This window comes from Pangasianodon hypophthalmus, chromosome 2 (assembly GCF_027358585.1).
Source record: "Pangasianodon hypophthalmus isolate fPanHyp1 chromosome 2, fPanHyp1.pri, whole genome shotgun sequence".
Taxonomy (NCBI): Eukaryota; Metazoa; Chordata; class Actinopteri; order Siluriformes; family Pangasiidae; genus Pangasianodon; species Pangasianodon hypophthalmus.
Window position 1 is genome coordinate 9782482 of NC_069711.1, and position 13071 is coordinate 9795552.

General features: G+C 39.3%; 1 protein-coding gene across 4 annotated transcripts in view; it reads left to right on the forward strand.

The window, feature by feature from the left end:
* Window positions 1-13071, forward strand: part of nav1b (neuron navigator 1b) — a 66911-nt gene that overhangs the window by 47458 nt on the left and 6382 nt on the right. For 3 of the 4 annotated variants that reach the window (XM_053232046.1, XM_053232047.1, XM_053232048.1), the window contains 14 exons: window positions 965-1141; window positions 1823-1875; window positions 2109-2132; window positions 2415-2492; window positions 4209-4292; window positions 5967-6078; window positions 6210-6331; window positions 8601-8770; window positions 8914-9076; window positions 9215-9392; window positions 9943-10034; window positions 10139-10234; window positions 10472-10640; window positions 12651-12886. In XM_053232046.1, coding sequence (XP_053088021.1) covers window positions 965-1141; window positions 1823-1875; window positions 2109-2132; window positions 2415-2492; window positions 4209-4292; window positions 5967-6078; window positions 6210-6331; window positions 8601-8770; window positions 8914-9076; window positions 9215-9392; window positions 9943-10034; window positions 10139-10234; window positions 10472-10640; window positions 12651-12886 — 1754 coding nt within the window. The remainder of the gene's footprint in view (window positions 1-964; window positions 1142-1822; window positions 1876-2108; window positions 2133-2414; window positions 2493-4208; window positions 4293-5966; window positions 6079-6209; window positions 6332-8600; window positions 8771-8913; window positions 9077-9214; window positions 9393-9942; window positions 10035-10138; window positions 10235-10471; window positions 10641-12650; window positions 12887-13071) is intronic. The other variant, XM_053232049.1, reaches the window with a different exon arrangement.

The following is a 13071-nucleotide window of genomic DNA, read 5'->3' on the forward strand; positions in this document are numbered from 1 at the left end:
TATATATATATATATATATATATATATATATATATATATATACACACATTCAGTTTCTTAGGAATACCTCTACGTCCTCTTTCATGCAACCTTCCAATCAGCCAGTCGCATGGCAGCAGCACAGTGCATAAAATCATGCAGATGCAGGTCAAGAGCTTCAGTTAATGTTCGCATCAAACATCAGAGTAGGGGAAAATGTGATCTCAGTAACTGTGATCATGGTTATTGTTAACAGACGTTCTGGTTTGAGTATTTCAGAAAATGCTGATCTCTTGGGATTTTCATGCACAGCAATCTCTAGAGTTTACATAAAATGTGCAAAAAACAAAGAAAACCTTGATTAAAGATTGATTACACTGATTAGAGCAGAATGGCCAGAATGGTTTGGACTGACAGGGAGGCTACAGTAACACAAATAACCATTCTTTAAATTGGTGGCGAGCAGAAAAGAATCTCAGAAAACGTTCAACACATCGAACCTTCAGGCGGATGACTTACAACAGCAGACGACCACATCGGGTTCCACTCCTGTCAGCCAAGAACAAGAATCTGAAGCTACACTGGGCACAGACTTACCAAAAATTGACAGATGAAGTCTGGAAAAAGACCAGGCAACATTTTTCCAATCTTCAGCTGCCCTGTTTCAGTGACCTGTAGTGCCCACTGTAGCATTAGATTCCTCTTCTTGGCTGACAGGAGTGGAATCTGACGTGGTCTTCTGCTTAAGACGTATTGTGCATTCTGAGATTCACCATTCTCTGTGAACTGGAAAAAATTAGCATGTCATCTGTATTCCATTTACATTCCAGACTGATTCAGAACAAGATTTCATTGATTCATGAAGCTTCTTGCTGTTTGATCTCTATATATTTTCTGTGCTGCAGCACTGTCTTAGTCTTTTACTTTTTCTATATATATGTGTGTATTAATCTGTATACTTTTTTCTGTCTTATGTCTCCCACAGTGGCTCCCATTACAAGCTCGAGCACCACTCCTCGCATCACTCGCAGCAACAGCATCCCAGCCAATGAGGGCAGCTATGACCTTTATGCAAGTTCTCCACTGGGGAGCTCCATGTCACTGGCCGATCGGCCTAAGAGCATGATGCGCTCTGGATCCTTCCGGGAGCCGGGAGAGGATGGTGAGTCTTTCCGTAGATGTTCTATATATTAGGAAGCTTCTGTCTGCTAGCATTAGTATTATTGTCTAGCAGTAAAATTAGATTTTTAATCATTTTTAATCATCCACAGTATTGGTCATGTGACTTCTGTATTTCGTGACGTGCGGAAGTGAAGTATAATTTGTGTGAAACTAAATGTGTGGCTGAAAAAAATAATATGATCATAAATTGTTCAAAAATATACCAGGACACCATGTATCAAAATTCTGATCAAAAGCTTTGCTGGGACTGAACAATAATAATTAAACACAAAGTGTCGTGGTCTACAAGTTGCTCATTTATTGTTGTGAGGCTTCAGTGTAAAATCCTAAGCTAGAGTTAGTCTAACTGATCAAATCATATTAGGGAGGTGAATGTATGAATATACTTTCCCACTGTGATAAAACTCAATATTCACAATATTTTCAAATAAATCTAATTCTGCCACACACTGTGTATGATAATTCCTTTTCACACATCACACGTAATTGTAAGATAAGACAATAACTTATTTTTGTGGTTGCTTCATCAAACTGGTGGTTGTTCTGTTAGGTATTTTACTTCAGTTTACATCGATTTTCATTTCATCTTATGAAACCATGTCCTATAATGCCCCCTGCTATCTTAATGGTGCCAATTATTTTGCTGTATATTCTTTTTCAGTCCACGGTTCTGTCCTATCCCTGGCCTCCAATGCTTCATCCAACTACTCATCGGTAAGTATGAAATGTCCAGAAGGAAACACAATGGCTAAATACTCTAAATTTCTTTAATTTTAATTCTATATTATCTTATATATTACTTCTTTTTGCCATATACAGTACATATAATGTAATTTAGTGATTATATATAAAAAGGCCCAAAAAACTTTCTGTGCTGCTCTCAATCCTGAGCTTTTTCATTCTTTCTTACTGCTCCCACCTCTATTTCTTTCATCTTGCGTTCTCAGACAGAGGAGAGAATGCAGGGAGAGGTAAGTCTGTCCTTTCGGCACTTTGTTTTCTTGTTTCATGTTTATATCTAAGGTTATGGCTATAATCTTTGCTTCATCAACTGGCTTCCACTTTAAGAATTTTATCTAGTCTAGTCCTGGTAGAATTGTGTATTTGACTGGTAGAATTGTACATTTGAAGTTTTATTAAGCTCACGCATTTTTTATGATAAAACATATCAGTGTTTTCCAAAAATCCTCATCAGTCTCTGGTTTAGTAGTGGAGATAGAAGAACTAACAGCTAGACTTGTCCTTCCTCACAGCAAATCCGAAAACTAAGGCGTGAACTTGAAGCATCTCAAGACAAAGTGGCCAACCTGACGAATCAGCTGTCCGCTAACGTATGTACCGAAATGTTCCAAACACCAGCAGCACAACTCGTATGCAGCAGTTTCTTGAACCAGCTGCTTTGACTGAGATGTGCCTTGTTATGCTGTAATTTATTTATTTATTTTAAATTTATTTGTCTTGTATGTGATCTTGTTTGTGGTCTGTGCGAATGGCCTTTTGCTATTTTGTTTTCATGCACCATCATTAATATATTCTTAAATAAATTCCCCTATCATTAGATCCAAATTCTTCAATAATAATTTTTATTTCCGCTCCAGAGTGGCACAACAGAAAAACATTCTCCCTATCATCGGGAGATTGTGAGAATGAAACCAAACAATGGCACAATTATCCAAGAGAGCAAAATTGACCTTGCTCTCTAGGTGGGAGTGATGGCATACTCTTTCCCCTGTCAATCAGAGTGTGTCTGACCAATCATGGGTGTCTGTGAGCTCATGTATGCAGAACAGGGTAGATAGCACTTTCCTCAGATTGTGTTCAGCTGCCCTGTGACACAGCATGAGCAGCAGTTTGAAAAGATGCGGTGATTCGGTGGCCGGTTGGTAGCAATCGCGTCATAGCAGAGAGCTAGCTAGTGGGTGGGGAATTAGCAAATGACCAGATTGAGAGAAAATGGGGTAAAAAAATCTAACATCTATTTTACAAGTCATATTTTGTCATATCACTGGATGAATCACTGTAATGATTGTTGATGCATAGAGTTCCACCTCACCTGACAACGTTCACTAACCTACATCAAGCAGATCTCCCCTTCAAAGGCCTTTTTTTCTACAGAACTGGGTTCAGTAAACATCAAGCTGTAGTGTATTCTAGCACCTCTAGTGCACTCTTGCATCTTGGCAATATTTTAGGATTCTATGATTGTGTCATATGTGCAATGGAAATGATCTCAATCTGATCCCAGTACTGTCTTACCATGTGAGCGTGTATGTGTGTGTATGTGTGTGTGTGAGAACATGAGTATGTGAGTGAGTAGTATAACCCTGACCCTAACACCACTGTCCCTCTCTCCTTGGCTGATGTCCTCTTCTGGCTGCGGGCTGGTTTGCGGGTCCTCGGGGGCTGCTCGCTCTAGCAGGCAGGCCAGGTTTGTTGGACTGTCACTTCCAGCCTGTCCCTTGTTGCTGTTGCATGACTTTAACCTCGCCCCCCTGCAGGCCCCCTACCCCCCAGCCCGGTGCTGGTTGATGATGTCAAGTGGAGTTCATTATCAGGTGTCATCTGAACATCAGCTAAATGCTGATGATGTCATAGTTTTGTTATAAGTATAATGTTTGTGGAAGGATAGCTCATGAGCAGTTGAGCAGTACACACACATGCGTAGTAGCTCAGAAATGGATTGTTACAATCAATTTAAAGTGATTTATTAATAGTATTAATATTTTCCATACATTCTTTTAAATAGATATAACAAGAGAGCATGCTCAGTGCTACTAGAATCACTTTGTGGTGTTCTTTCAGCACAATGTGCTAAATGCAGTGTGTGGACAAATGCCAGACCTCGTGTATTTATCCTTTCATCATCCAGGTCAATTTCTGTTCACCTCATCACTTCGCCCCTCCATGTTCCACAGCCTTTCTGCATTGTCTTCTCCCATCCTTCTCTCCAGCTTGGATGGAGACACACACACTCGTGTGTGAGGTGTACTCAGTGTTGTTATGTGTGTCAGTGTCTGTCCATCACTAATGCTAGCATTCTATTGCAGGCCAACCTGGTGGCAGCTTTTGAACAGAGTCTGACGCTTATGACCGTTCGCCTGCAGAGCCTGTCTGTCAGCTCTGAGCAGAAGGTAAGTGTGTGTGTTGCATAATGTTTATGTATATCTTTTAGGGCATCAATTTTTTCCCCCTGAGGCCCACTTTCCTGAGAACTTGCCCCAACCGCCCCAACCCACAAAAAAAAAAAAATCTTGTCAATACTCAAACTTCTGCAGCGTATAATTATAAAAACAGACCAGGTCATCCTATTTGCCCAGGGCTTTTATTACCTATGATTAACTGGCTAAAAAAATAAAATAGAACAACATGAAAAAAGAGTCTAATAATACAGCAGACCTGACAACCCTGAAGAAGAATAATGCCTAGACCCACATTATTGATCTGCAAAGTGTTTGAATGTGTTTGAGTGCTGACCGGTGAAGGAGAGCAAAGCAAACAAACAGCGTCTTAAGCTCTGTCCAGTTATCGTCACCATTAACATCACTGGTATTAACAGCAAAAATTTCAACCTTGGTCAAAAAGTGCCATTTTTGACCATTATCTGTGAACTCAAAACATTGTCCGTTTACCTTGACTGAAAGTGAGGGCCCACTTCAGTGCATTACTACTATGAAATGGGGGATGGGGAGTGTGGCTTCCAAAGGGGCGTGACTGCGCAAATCTGCTGTTTTTACTGCTCTTTTGGCATGTTTTAGTTCTTTCCAGCATACGCCAATGTTAAAATGCAGAGCTCCTAAGCAGATTGTGCAAAGGTTGACAGTGGCTATTTACATATCTAGTTTTGGTATTTTCCATCTCACCCCTCACCACACCCCCACAGTTCGAACAACTCTGCTTTAGGGGCTTTACAAACTAATTGTGATCGTTGCAAAAGTTCTTATTGGCTTATTTGTTTCTAATTAAAAATGCTCTATCTGGGTCATAAATAATCACAAGTAGGCTGAACAATCCAGAATAAAAATGACCCCTAGTTGGGTCATAATGAACCAGTTTTTGAATGAAGATCTTCATATAACCCGATAATGTCAAGGACATATTAACCCAAGGTGTGTTCTCTTGTATATTGAGACAGCACTGGGTTAGAGAAATGTCCCACATTGGGATACAGTTAACACAGCATTTTTTTTTAGAGTGGTAGTTGTTGTTCAAGATGGTTTCCAGAACGTCAATGAAAATGTACTTGTGTCCTCATTTAGTTATCCTTGAATCTGCCTCTTACAAATAACTTTCGTATGTGCTAGTACAATTTGAACTTTAGTTTTGAGTGAGATCAAATGCTGCCTCTTGATGTGAATTGAAAGATGCTGTTGGTGCTCTTGTTGGGTGTCTGCTTCAAGAGGATTGATAAAGAATGTCTGTCTGGTTGGTCTTTCTGACCACTTTGAAAAACTGGTGGCAGAAGTCGGCTCAATTCAAGCAGCAGTATCATGTTTTAAGTGTTCTGCTTTATAAAGCACTTACACTTCTCTACTAATGAGCTCATGCTTTCAGGAGGCACTTAGTATTATCTCTCAAGGCATTGAGAGTGACAATCAGACTGTGTTTCCATTAGCCCATTGTAGAATCGGGAGGGATGGGGAAGATAGAAAGGTGAGAAAGAGAAAGTGAGACACAAGCATTAAGTTCAATAAAATAAAAGACTGTAACATAATAGGATTTTGTTACAGCAAATACAATGTTTAAAGTGTGATTCACCAAATTTGCATGTCAATGATACCTGCATCTCGTATGTCTTGTACTTGCAGGATGTTGAGTTACAGGACCTAAGGGACACCGTTGAAATATTGAAATCCAAGAACACAGAGGCCCAGGTTATCATCCAGGGAGCACTCAACAACCCTGACTCCACACCCAAAGGTCTGGACCTTTTAATGCAAACAGTGAGGTTGATCAGTTTGACTTAAGTGGCAAAAATGAATAAGTACTGTTCCTGATACCAAAACAATGGGCTCACTCTCCATTCCTTATCACTGTCTTTCTCTTTCCAGAACTACAGATTAACAGGCAGAACTCATCTGAGAGCATTGCCAGCATGAACAGTATCACCAGTCATTCTAGCTTGGGTAGCCTGAAGGAACAAGATGCCAAGAAAAAGAAGAAGAAAAGCTGGGTAAGATGATTCTTGCATAATCTGCTCTTTTGTACTTTTGGACAGAGGACAGTCAGGCCAACTTTTTTTCTAACCACAGCAGGTTTTCTTGGCCGTATCTGTGATAATGTGAGCACATTAAAGTAATTGCACTTTCCATTGCTTTGTTGGTTTATCTGTCCACAAATTTCAATTCTTCTAAAAGACCTTTTTTAAATCAAATTTTTCCCTTAGTGTGTGCAGACACACTTTGAATTACCTCTTGTCTTAGGGTCACATGACCATTCATTGCAAAATTACAGTTGGTTTATACACAAATTATTTAAAATCTGCCTGTCATATGCAGGTCTCAGTTGCCCTGAGCAAAATGCAAGTCAGTTACAAGATGACGGGTCTGAAAATACCACCATTTTCTTTGCTCAATCGGGAATGAAAAAAGAATTGTAGAATTACTGGCCTTTTCATATATATATATATATATATATATATATATATATATAAACATAAACAAAATACAACATTTGCAAAACCTCATGTAAAACTCTTTTTTGTGAAAAACTCTATAACTCTATTACTCTATTACTTATGTAATCCTCCCTATTGTTCAACCTTGACTTTCGCATCAAGAGCCACGGTTGCACAGTTAACATCATTTCTGCCAGGCACTTTCTTACCTTTAATTATACTACTGTTCTTTATTAACTTGATGTTAATACATAATACCAGTTTTTCATAGTACTAGCTAGCACACAACAGTGCAGTTTTGGAACAGTTTTTTAACAATATTAGAAAGAAGTGTGTTAACTTATACTTATCCGTAGCCTCTGCAAACTGAATTTTTCACTTTTCACTTTTTTCATACTGAAACTAGAAAATATAGCTGAAATAATGAAGCAATGTTTGAACATGGTATCAATACACATGGTCTTTGTTCAGTGCATGGTATATCACTGATGAATTAATGACTTCAGTCTAGAAGACTATTTAAGAATGTCTCATCAGTTGACAAATTAAAGGAAAAACCAAAATAAATTATCTTAGTAAGGTGTTGGGCCACCATGAGCTACCAGAAGAGCTGCAATGCTTCAACGCTGCAACGTTCTTCCAAAAGATATTCTCTCATTTGGTGTTTTTAGATCTAGTGACTGCAAAGCTAGTAGCATATGATTTGCATCATTTTCGTACTCATCATTCACCATTCAGTGAACCCTCATACCCTGTGGATGTGGGCATTGTAATCCTGGAATAGATCACTCCCGTCAGGATAGAAAGGTTTCATCATAGCGTAAAGATGATCAGTCAGGATAACTTTCTACTGATTTTCGGTGACTCTTTCCTCTAGGGACAAATGGCAGTTAAGCAGCAAAATAACAGAGCCTCTAGTTTTTCCTTAAATTTGTCACCCAACTATATATTTATTTGTCTTTTAGTCCCCTCTGTAATTTAAAACACAGATAATCTAAAAAACTTCAACCTGTCATCTTCTATCTTTCCATCTCTCTCTCTTTGTCTGTATGTGCATTATTGTGTACTTGCATTGTTCATTGGGAACAACATTAAGTATGAGTCTGATCTTTTTCCTATGCCTTCCCTTTCTCTCCTTTAAGGTGTATGAGGTGAGTGATTTTCCCAATCCCCAGCATTCCCACCCAATCAGAAAAAACTTTTTTTTCTGACCCTTCCTTCTCTGATGAGTCCTTACCATTCAACACCAATGACTCATACTCTAATGGCATTTGAAAAAGCAGATTTATTTTTTGTATCAAAAATCTATTAAGATCAATTAAATCAAAGCTCAAATGTGTTAAGACTAAGTCTGTACCTTCACCAGGTCATTTAGATCATGCTTTCACAGTAAATGAAACTATTATTTAATATTGTTTAACATGTGAGTTTGTGGTGTTTCTGTTTATCATATTTTAATTCGCATTCACAGCATTTTATAATATGGATGTTATATTAGATATAACTGTCACCATTTACAGTTTACAACAGCTGCTGTAGTTGATTCTGCCTTGTGAGGAGACTCAATGTCATGCTTATAAAGTCTTAGTGTTGAATATTGAAATTTGGATCTGAAATGCTGCCTTTCTTATTTCTTATGCACAAGGACATTTATCCTTATTTATCACAATAAGTAGACATGCTTACTCATTCCATGAGTTTTTTGTGCTTCATCATTTGCTTTGTGCGTCTTCGTTTACTTGTTCTATATCAGTTGTTATATCAGTGACTACACTAAGCAGGAGTCATGCATTAACATATATGGTTCTGCTTTCTGTTTCTGCAGTTGAGAAGTTCCTTTAATAGGGCTTTCTATAAAAAGGGCTCCAAGTCGTACTCGGATATAGAGGAAATTACCACCCCGGAGTCCTCAACTCCGTCCTCCCCTAAAATCCATCACGATGTGGAAAAAACACCATTCTCTCTAAATGAGCCCACTTCTGCCTCCTCCTCTGGGTAAGAGACGATTTCTCAAGATTATTAGCCATAATTCAGTTTTAACAATTCATACAAAGTTTTTTTATCTGACCTCATTTAGCAATGTTGACCACATTTACAAACACCAGCAAAGGTTTAAAGAAAATGTGTTTTCACCTCAGACTGAGCAACAGTAGTGAGGGCACAGAAACTGATGAGAAGGTGGTGTCTGAGTTGCGCTCGGAACTCTGGGAAAAGGAACGCAAACTTACAGATATTCGGCTGGAGGCCCTTAGTTCTGCTCACCAGCTGGAGCAGCTACAAGAAGCCATGAGCAAGATGCAGGTGTGTGAAGAAAGTCAGAGTGCACACACACCCACACACACACCCACACCATGTATGTAATACGCTAGTAAATAAAGAACAACAATAGACGTTGCATAACAGTAGAGATTAAGTATCTCTAAATGTCTTTTCATATAGATGACTGTAGAAAATTTGAAGGCAGAAAATGACCAGCTGAAGACGGGTGTCTCCAGACCTCCAAGCTCCACTTCCCAGTCCTCTGGGCTGGGCTCATTGGGCACCTTGTCACCACGGCAATCTGTGGCATCTCTTAGCAAAACCTTTAGCATGGGAGCAACTGAAAGCTTAAACACAGGTGAGGTGAAACATACAGTCTGTGCACACCATATTAGATTTAGCAGCTATCACACAGGACAGAAGATACTTTATATGTGTCTCAATTGGAGTAGCATGCTGCCGCACAACTCCAGGATCCCAGGTTCGATCCTGAGCTTGGGTTACTGTCTGTGTGGAGTTTTGCATGTTCTTCCCATGTCTGTGTGAGTTTCTCTGGCTTCACCGGTTTCCTTCCACCTCCCAAAAAAAATACCAGTAGGTGGATTGCCTACACTAGATTCCCTTGATGTGAATTTGCACCTCATGCCCCATGTTCCCTAATAGGCTCCAGACTCACCACAACCCTGACCAGAGCTTAATGAAGATAAATGAAATGAATGAATGAGTATTGTTAATATGAGTAATGAATATTGAAGATCTCTTTTTAGGATACAAATATATAAAACGTATGTATTTTTTAGACGGTCACTATAATATATGGACACAAAATAATTAAATGCAATTCAGTTATATTATTCACAGAAAATGTTTTATTTTTGGAAATTAATGACTTTTTTTTTTTCTGGCAGACGTATTTCAAAGTCCTACCTCGACCCTGCAGAAGGATGAGAGCTTTGTCAGAGTGCTAGTGCGCATACCCAACCAGCAAGTCTTTAATGAGGTATGTCTCACTACTACAGTACCTTAGATTTTATATTCTCTTTCCAGTCATAATGTACATTGATGTTTAACTACAGAGTTTACACCACTAATCTTTTCACACAGGAGGTTAAACAACTGGAATTCTTCATTGGCCTGGTCAAACTCAGTGGGCAGACCGACTGGTGCACTCTTGACTCTGCCATCTGCCAAGCTTTTAAAGTGAGTTGCAGGGCTACATCAACCACTGTTGTAAAGTATTCATTATCCTCAATATGCAGCCTGGTTAACATATTGGTTAACCCTAACGTATACTTTTTGTGTTATAACGATAACACAAAAAGTATACAGATAACAACATTAGGATTATACAAAAATTATCATGTCATTTTGCTGTTTAAGTCTGAAAAATACACTAATCTCCTCTCCATCTTCAACTTCTTCCTTATGTCCGTCCAGGACTACTTATCAGTGGTGGACCCGAGCTCCAGCCTGGGCCTGTCTCAGGACTCCATCTACAGCTACAGCCTCAGTCATCTGAAGAGGGTGCTAGGGGCTCAGCCACCCGAGACTCCACCAGTACGCTGCCTTAGCAAGAGTTCCACCTGCATCAACGTGGCTCTCAAAGGTTAGTGGGTAAAGACAGGTTAAGCGGGTTACTTGGGCTGAGGAGCATATAGGGCTGAAAAACGCATGTGTAAAACTCCTTCATTCATTGGTCAGAAATGTGACAAAGGAAAAAGTAACCAAACCTCTGCCACTCAATATATTACTAGCTAATTATAGAAATTACTAGTTTATAACATTTTGTGTCTCACAGCCACTGTTTATTTTGTCTTATTGTTCATCAGTCCCGATCCCATGTCACATCACATTTCAGTCGAATCGTTTACTCACTGTGATCAAACTGCAACAGAGTTTGACTGGAACCATACTGAGACCACCTCAAGGATTATTTTGTTATTTTGGTCCACATCTGAGTGAGATTGCTGTGTTCTCACCTGCACAAATGAACCACACCAAAGAGGAAAACACACCAGGGTTTGATACAAATGGACTAAACACTGCATATGTGAAAGATCCTAAGTCTCAATATGAAAGACCAGAAATAGAATGTGTTTGTTCAGTAGTTGTGGATCATTATAACAAGAAAAATACTGAACTTTTCTTGGCTTGAGCTTTAGGGAACTTCTGAGGGCTTCACATTATTTTATAACTCAATAGTCTGGGAGACAAAGCAAATTCTGAGATTTACAGTCTCTGTAACTCTGATTACAAAGAATTAGGAGGCCAAGCACCAAGGTGCATAGGAACTTTATTGTTATTTTACCCTTTCTTCTTCTTCTTCTTTTTCTGGCTAGGTTGTCTATGGCAGCCCGTAGAAATGTCTGGTAAAAAGTTGTGAAATTTGCCACACTGATTGGGGAGGGTCTAAGGAACATTCTGACCAAATTTGGGCCAAGTTTACTGCCAGTGCTCTAGCACCACATTTGGGTCAAAGTTGGGCCTCATTTGGAAGTATGTTTATGGTCATAGCATTTGAACTGTGTGTCCAAAATTTAAAAGCCAGGCATTCCTTGATTCCCTGGGTCGAGCCAAGTTCAACGCACCCTATGACGTCAATTAGCTTTTCCGCCATCTTGGATTTTGTCAAAAACTGTTTTTTCACTACTCCACCTACAAATTTTATCCAATTATCACCAAATTAGGCACATGTCATTTTCAGAGTAAGCCTTAAAAAATTATCAAAATTATTGAAGCCACCAAACAGGAAATAAGGCTGTATCTCAGCAAATACCTTGAACACTGACACAAACCTTGGTAGGCATCTTCAAGACCATGCCCTGAGGCTATGCAGCACATTTCGTGACAGCACCACTTACTGGTCAAAGGTTACAATAACATGCCGAAAATGCTTCCATCTAAGTGCCATTTTTGTTGCTCCTCCTCCAAATGTTGTCCTCGCCAAATTTGGCTCATATCATCTTGAGACTTGTCTAAACAGAAGATTGCTTAGGCAACAATTGTAGCGCATATGTGCTTCGCCCCCGAAAATGCTGGTTGCGTCTTTAATTAAATGCTGTTTTCTAAATGGTCTTTCTCAAGCAAGAGGGGAAAATAAAATATTTTTGATTTCTTGCATTGACCATGATGAGGTGCACACACTGAAAGCTCTTCACAGGAAGCTTGTGTGAATCTTCACCAGAAAAAATTTTTTCCTCCAAGATTGAATTAGTGGTTATTTTCAGAACAGACTGCAGTCATGGCAATTTATAGAGACCATGTGAGGCTGCAATTGAGATAAACATCAGATAGATAAACTCATTCACTCACTCTGTGGACACTGTTGGCGTCACCAGTGTCTTTCTGTTGTTAGAGCTTCAAAATGAAAGAGTTTGGTTTCATGTTCCTGAGGAGTAAAGATTCTAGAGGATTTCCTTTATTGTCACAGCATTAGAACCAACTAAAATTGTACTAAGTGCAAATTAATTATATATTGTTCATTTACCAGGCTGCTTTAATTAGTTAGAGACCAGAGACCTATATCATTCCCTAGTTAGCTCTTCAAGTGTGTCTAAGTTGTGACATTCCATAATGCCATTATACATGCATCTCTATCTCCACTGTACATGTGCAGGTCTGAAGGAGAAGTGTGTGGACAATGTGGTGTTTGAGACACTTGTCCCAAAGCCTATGATACAGCACTACATTAGTCTACTGCTGAAGCACCGGCGCTTGATCCTGTCAGGACCCAGCGGCACAGGGAAGACTTACCTCTCCTCCCGCCTCGCTGAGTACCTGGTGGAGCGCAGTGCCCGAGAGATCACCCCTGCCATCGCAGTCTCTTTCAACATGCACCGTCAAACCTGCAAGGTAAACTGCACTGATCAGATAGAATGAGGTCTGGATTCCCAAAAGTGTTTGTAGTAAAAGTAGATTTTTAATGTCATTTTTATGTCACGTTGAACACTGGCCACGAATAAATAATTCTTTAAATAAAACAAGGTTTTAAATGTTTTGTTTTTGTTTGTTCAACATTGTGTTAAATATGACACAGT